We start from the raw sequence: 7,162 nt of genomic DNA, 5'->3' as shown, positions 1-7,162 counted from the left end.
TAATCATTTGATCGCTCGATCGCGTGCGTGCAGTATGTGTCAAGGAATGAATGGTCCGTCAGAGAGCGATGATCTTTGCTGATGCGAGATTTCGTCCCAAAACACCTTTTGTCTAGTGTGGCACTTTACAGTTAAGGCTGATTTTGCTGACCAGCAACCATGATACCCTTACCTCCCTGCTATGTGGTCTTCAAAATCTTGGTGATGATCTTGCTGGACTAAAGGTGTTTAATCATTGATATGAACATACTAGTACAATTTGGCTTACCAAAAAAAAGCCCAATAACGAAACAAACGAAAAGGTACCAATTTTTGTTTTTTCTTCTGTCACAAATAAAAACCAATTTTTGATCTGCTATGAAAAACATGCCATCAACTTTAAAAGCGGAAAGAATGGGATGAAAAAAAATGCCATTTGAGTTTGGCCAAACAATTTATGATTTGTCATGACAACTATGTTGGAAATGTACTATGTATGATCCCTAGACTAAAAAAATGCATAGATTGTAATTTCATGGCATGATCTATAGACTAAAAAAACTCCTTAATGCATAGACTATATTTGCCATAGTCCATGTGCAGAAGAAACTCGCCACTTTGCAGAGAAGGAAGAAAAAAAATGGCCATGGTACATATAGTAAAAATTGCCACGATCCATATACTACATTTGCCATGCTCGAGCAACTTAATTTGCCGGTCCAAATAAATTGTGATGGTATTAAAGAAGAAACACGAGGACTAAAACTAAAGTTGCCATGGGCCATGCCAACTTTGTTGGAAAATGTTCTATATATCATTATCCGTGGACCATAATAAATGCCATGATCCATGAACTTCATTTGCTATGATACATACACTAAGTTTGCTATGGTCCTGTTAAATTTTTTTTTGGCCATGTTGAAAAAAAGGAAGAAAATTTGCCATGTTCCATATAATTATAAGGGGGCTATTGCCCCTGCCCCCCAACCACCTATTCCACTTTGTTGGCTTTAGTGTGTCAAAAATGTTAAATTATTATTATAGGACCGCACTAACTGACAACTGTGTGGTCGTTAAGCTTAACCATCAAATAACTCTCTCTTTCCCTCTAAGGCTGGTTGTAATGGGAAGTATCATCCGTAATGCATGGTATCATATGTTGGTATCATATAGGACTACATTTATTGCCATGCATGACACAAAGTAGCACATTATTTAATATGATACGGTATCATGATATGATACTCAAACCTCTCTTTCTTCATTTAATTATATGCCATCTCGTTAAAATTGCTTAGGTGGCGCGTATAATACTACTTATGATACTCCCATTACGACCAACCTAACTACATGCATGCATACATTAGGATGACCTCCTCTACTCCTGCAGCAATCCAATTTGATGCATACATGCACTAGAGGAAAAAAGTTGATGTCATCCTAAATTCTTCTATTTTGAAAATTTAAAATATTTTATAGCTCAAACCATCGGACCGGATGCAAATATGTTTGCATATAAAAGATTCTTCGCGACGAGATCTTCGAAACTATATCTAATGTTGGTGACGACTTTTTTGAGGGTCAAAAGTTTCCACGCCTGGCCTACATAAGTTACCGCGCCTATGGTATGTAAGTTATCGTGGTATTTTCACTGAAGTTACCATCAACATAAAAATGCATGGTTCCCTCATCCTTCTGCACATGCGCATGCATGTATGCACTAGATGAAAAAAATGATGTCATCCTAGATTCTTCCTATTTCAAAATTCAAAATGTTTTCAAGCTCAAATAGTTGGTCTGAGATTCAAAATCAGTTTTCATATAAAAAATCCGCCGCAACGATCTTTGTAAGTAGATCCCATGTTGATATGTTCTAGTGATTTTTTGGAGGTCAAAAGTTACCATGCCTACGATGTGTATATTACCATGTTGTTTACACACAAGATACCTAGGTATGTTTTCAACAATTTTTTTTCCTAAGGTCAAAGTTACCATGGTGTTTTGTGCCTAAGTTATCATGCTTGCGATGCATATATTATCATGCTATTTACACATAAGTTACGTGTTATGTTTTTAACTTCTTTTTTCTGGTCAAAAATATTACCACGGTGTTTATGAATGAGTTATTGGGTCCACGATGTGCATATTACCATGCTATTTATACATAATTTACCATGGATATGTCTTTCATATGGATGTGACAGCGCCATGTCACCCTGAAACAAGCCCACCTCCTCATGCTTATTTGTTTTTTTATTCGGCAGGTGGGTATGCCCGCGCATCGCCACACATGTATGCCATCATCATTATTAGGAATAAATTAATTAGATTAATTAGGGGATAATCCCTGTTTATGTCGGTTGCTTAATTTGGCAACTGCTCCTTGTAAACCGCCTTTGTACTATGTATTGTATGTCAGGGATGGATTTGCAACTAGGACAAAAAAAGGGTCGGACCTCCAGCTACGTGTCCAGAGTGCACTTACAACTGAGACGAATAAATGGGCCAAGGCCAATTACACGTGAAAGGTATACTTGCAACTAAGAAAGAAGAATGGGTCAGACCCAGTTACATACTAATGGTGGGCTTACAATAGATTCGTCACCCCTCTCTTCAAAGAGTCATCCTAGACTCTAGCTAACCATTACACAAAAGAAAAGAGGGCAGTACCAAAGAGCGGTCCAAGGCGTTTGTGGAACACATAAGTTCAGTTTTCACCTTTTCTAACTTCAAATATTTGGTTAAGAGCAGTCCAAGGGTCCAATAAATCTTACAACTAACATTTTCATAGAGTACAAATTTGTAATCAGCCATGACCATTTTCATATCATTATGCCGCCATCCAAGATGATTAAAACATCCTTGACCGCATGTAGCAACCGTGTACACACCACCGTAAGCAGTCGTCGATATTCTTGTCGCTGAAATGTAGACCACAAACAAAGTACTGCATACACTAGAAGATAACCTGGAACAAAGAGTAGTTTTTCACATTAAAAATTATGGGTGTCACAATGACCAAATCAAGGTTGCTGCTTCCACCATTATCAATGCGCTTTCATGTAGCCAATTACCAAACATGTTGGCAACACTACTAGGCAGATAAACGTTACATGCAATCTAGATGACTGGATGACTGCCCATGTAACCCGTGCGAGCTTGCATTGGCAGAAAATTATATTCGATTGTCTCATTGTCATGAAAACAACACTTCTTACTTCCAGACTAATTGCGTCGAGCGCAATTTTCCGTTGCAAAGACCACACATTGACGAAGATACCATAAAAACCTTAATTTTTCAGCAATACCTTTTATTTCGAAATTATTTTATTATCTTAAGACCAATGGGTATTAGTGTGATTGATACCCACTATCGAGAGATGTTTTGTATGATAACAGGTGCATGGTGTTTTCTGGCATATAACAGGACAGATGGTAATTGCTAATTTCTTAGTAAGAAAGCATTTATACAAGGTGACCGTGGAACCTTTACATCAAGAAGGAAAACTAAGAACGAAACAAGAAGTTTGGAATCTGCTAGAGCACCGACCACACAGAATTTATACAGTGCACAATTTTTAGCTACGGTATATATACATGCACAAAAGCCGGCCGGTTTCACGGGCTTTTCTTACATAATGTATGCACATATTTCCCGATTTCAAGTTTCAACAGAAGTAACACATTTAGATGTTGCTAACCTAAGTAAGCTTATAAGGCCGCAACCATCATTTTGTTGTCATTCTCAGCTAGTTGTTCCTTTCCCACGGTGTTTCTTCATTTTTGATGTGGAGGCTGAATCGATGGCCAACTCTTGGATCTGTTGGATCAACTCTGTATCTAAGGGCCGGAACATAGTCTTTTGTGCCTTTTCCTGCATCAAATTAAACATATGTATGATAATCCAATATACTTGGAATTTCTCATGGAGTAACTGTACAGAGAAGAACACAGAACATATGAACTGACCTTCCTTTGAGAGCTGCACGGGACCCCACAAGCTCTCAGAAGATTCCTCCATTTGTCCTAAAACATGAAAAACAACATGCTATCTGAATCAATATATTTTTTTAGTCAACTTTGATATTCTCCCCCAACCTAATAAAAACAACTTCAATGTTTGCCCATACCTTGAGATGTGCTGGGTCTCGAATCGATGATGAGAAGTAACGATTCTTCACCATAGTCCATCGCCCGGCACCATATGTCTTGACACACTTAACCAGCTTCTTCACTTCTTCATGTGTCCAATGCTCATTGTTCTTTCGACGGTGAAAATTCATGCCCCCGCTTCCCCAAGGAAATATCCTCCTCTTGCGAGGACCTCGAAGGCGATGCCACCAATTTTGCTTTACTATGAGGTCTAAACACCAAATATGCATACATTAGCTTGATGAGCTTGCGAATACACAAAAACTGAATCTGCTCACATGCATGTGTAACTGGAAATACTAGACAGGATAGCATAATTGACATGGTACCTCCCAAATCATCTTTGGGCTCTGGTGCAAATTTGCTGATTCCCATGCCATCGACGCCATACACATAACTGCAATATTCTTCCACCTGTCATGAATAGATATAAGTATAACTACCTTGATTTTGATTTTTACCGGTGACGGTGCAGATGGTTGGATTGTGTCTACTGTCTAGGAGTTTGGTGCCCGGCAGAGTTCCTTTTTTTTGCGGGGACAGAGTTCCTTTTGAGCAAGAGCAATAGGGAAGCCCCCTGCTACACCTGTTTTGTTTTCATAGTTCGAGTGGAGTTGTGTTTGTATTCCTTTGTGGCCTCGGCAGACGATTGGTGTAGTTACTGCACTTTTCACTACTCTTCCTCTGTCTAGCATAAGTATACTGCAATTTTTTTAGGGCGAATGGACAAATATATTACCTCTGTCCCAAAAAACTTCTAAAACGTGTCTAGCTAGATACATCCGTATCTAGACAAATCTAGAACAAGCTTTTTGGGACGTAGGGAGCATTACGTAGTGCACTTGTAAGGTCCAAAATCAACGTTTGGTCTGCATGTACTATGGCGCGTGTCTAGCATAAATAAAACATGTGAGAAGAGAGCTAGCTGAGCAAGAAACGAAATGTACCTGACTTGGAAGAGGGATGGTAACTGAAGATGGAGGCCAATCGAGCGGGTCAGCAAGAATCGGCGCCCAAATCTGCACTTCTTCCGCGTCCTCCATTCAGCGAGAAGCTGCCGCTGCAGCCGAAGTTGCAGGACAACGGAAGTGGCTCAGGACGCAGGACTAATCAAGAGGGGCCGCCTGATGCCAGACCACCAGATGATGGCGCACAACTGAACATGGTGCTAGCAACCTGCAGGAGCAGATGACATGACAACAACCAAAGTCAGGACCTCTCCCGCGCATTCCCAAGTCCCAGCCAGCCTATGGAGTTGTCGAACTAATGAGGACAGGATTACCCGGCCAATGGAGAGGCGCGGCGCACGTGATCGTGATTCGCCGACCGGGGTGGGGGATGCGGCGGAGAACACTGGATGGAGTAGCAGGGGCGCCGGACGCGGGGAAGAGGAGGAAGAAGAGTGAGAACTAGTATTCCCTCTGTCCGAAGATAAGTGTCTCAACTTTAGCACTGCGACTTTATACTAAAATTAGTATAAAGTTAAGACACTTATCTTGAGACGGATGGAGTGGCCGGCAAGCTGGGTAAAGGTTCTCTGTTCTGTGCCGGTACTACAAGTCTACAACCAAAGGACTAACCATGAGCGGCCTGATGCCAGGCCACCAGATGATGGTGAACAACTGAGCATGGTGCTAGCAATGTGCAGTAGCAGATGAGAATGAGATGACCACACCATAGTCAGGGCCCCTCCCGTGCACTCCCAAGTCCCAGCCAGCCTATGGAGTTCTCAAACTAATGAGGACAGGATTACCCGGGCAATGGAGAGGGGCGCGGCGCGCGTGACGTGACTCGGCGGCAGGGCTCGGGGGACGCGGCGGAGGACCGTCCGGCGGGCCTGTCGTCGTCGAGGCAGCGGAGCCGGACGCGGAGCGGAGGAGGAGGAAGAAGCGCGAGAACAGTGGAGTTGCTAGGTAGCTAGCTCTCGAGTGATGGTCCTCTGTTCTCTCTGTCGGCACTACATTCTCCGTTGGAGTCAAAGAGGGACCCACCGAGACACAGCGCGTGTCGTTCCCAGGCGACCAGAGGACCCACAAAGTCTTTGTTTATAGCAAACTAAAATCTGGCAGTGTGTAGATCAGCTTTCTTTCCGTAGATTAATTGACCACAAGAATTGTACGTACGATAGATCATCTTTCTTTCCATAGCTTTGAGTTTGTGGGCATGGAAACATGACCATCAATGTGACTTCGTTCATCTCTACGCATGCATATGACGCGGAAACTTCCGGGAAGTTCCTCCCCATTGAACCAACCCGTGTAGGTCTCGTCGTGATTCTAAGTCTGACAGTAATGTAGGGGGTAGGTATGGAGAGGCAAGATCTTAGCTATGGAGTAGTTGTAAGCACACGAGGTTTACGAGTTCAGACCCTTCTCGGAGGAAGTAATAGCCTTACGTCTCAGAGCCCGAAGGCGGTCGACTGGATTATGTGTGTATGAATTACAGGGGTGCGAACCCTTTACACTGAGGAGGGGGGTGGTTTATATAGAGTTCGCCAGACCCCTCCGGCCCTCAGTTACGCAGGGTTTTAAGTACATTAAGGTTGGGCGTTACTGGTAACGCCCCTAATAAAGTGCTATGATGACCATAAAAGCTACTTAATGACCGACCGTTAGCGTGCGGAGTGACTTTAGGTCTCCTGGCCGTCGAGTGGTTGGATCTTGGTCGAGTGATTGCTTCTTGGTCGAGTGTCTTCGAGTCTGTCGAGTGGAACACCTCCAAGTCGATTGAAAGATGATTTCTTCTAGAGATGTCCTTGGGTAGGGCAGTTAGGACAGGTTGATGACCCTACTCTAGGTACATAGCTTCATCATTAGCCCCCGAATGGATCGAGGTTTGAGTGGGGAAGGAGTTGAAAACTTCTCCGACTCATTTTTCATGCCATGAGCATATCTTGTTTCGGATCAATGAACCTGAGTGACGACAACAACTTCCTTTTCAGCCGCCTTGAACCATTCTTAGTTTTTTGTCGAGTGAGTTTCTTTACTTGAAAAGCTCCGAGTGACGGTGTGGAGGAGATCTTCTGTCTGAC

At 42.7% G+C, this 7,162-nt stretch overlaps 1 protein-coding gene across 2 annotated transcripts; it reads right to left on the bottom strand.

The window, feature by feature from the left end:
* Positions 1–3,555: 3,555 nt before the first annotated feature.
* Positions 3,556–6,043, bottom strand: LOC123154452 (uncharacterized). 2 transcript variants are annotated; one of them, XM_044573182.1, is made up of 6 exons: positions 5,414–6,043; positions 5,079–5,307; positions 4,461–4,545; positions 4,110–4,342; positions 3,949–4,005; positions 3,556–3,853 (listed from the first exon to the last, which is right to left on the bottom strand). In XM_044573182.1, exons 2-6 carry the CDS (start codon positions 5,172–5,174, stop codon positions 3,725–3,727), a joined length of 600 nt encoding a protein of 199 aa, XP_044429117.1. In that variant the 5' UTR covers positions 5,175–5,307; positions 5,414–6,043; the 3' UTR covers positions 3,556–3,724. The 2 variants fall into 2 exon arrangements, with proteins under 2 accessions (XP_044429117.1, XP_044429118.1); XM_044573183.1 differs by lacking the exon at positions 5,414–6,043 and having other exon boundaries at positions 5,079–5,349.
* Between the last annotated feature and the right edge of the window lie 1,119 nt (positions 6,044–7,162).

This window comes from Triticum aestivum, chromosome 7A (genome assembly GCF_018294505.1).
Source record: "Triticum aestivum cultivar Chinese Spring chromosome 7A, IWGSC CS RefSeq v2.1, whole genome shotgun sequence".
Lineage (NCBI taxonomy): Eukaryota > Viridiplantae > Streptophyta > Magnoliopsida > Poales > Poaceae > Triticum > Triticum aestivum.
This window is presented reverse-complemented; position numbering and strand designations above follow the sequence as displayed.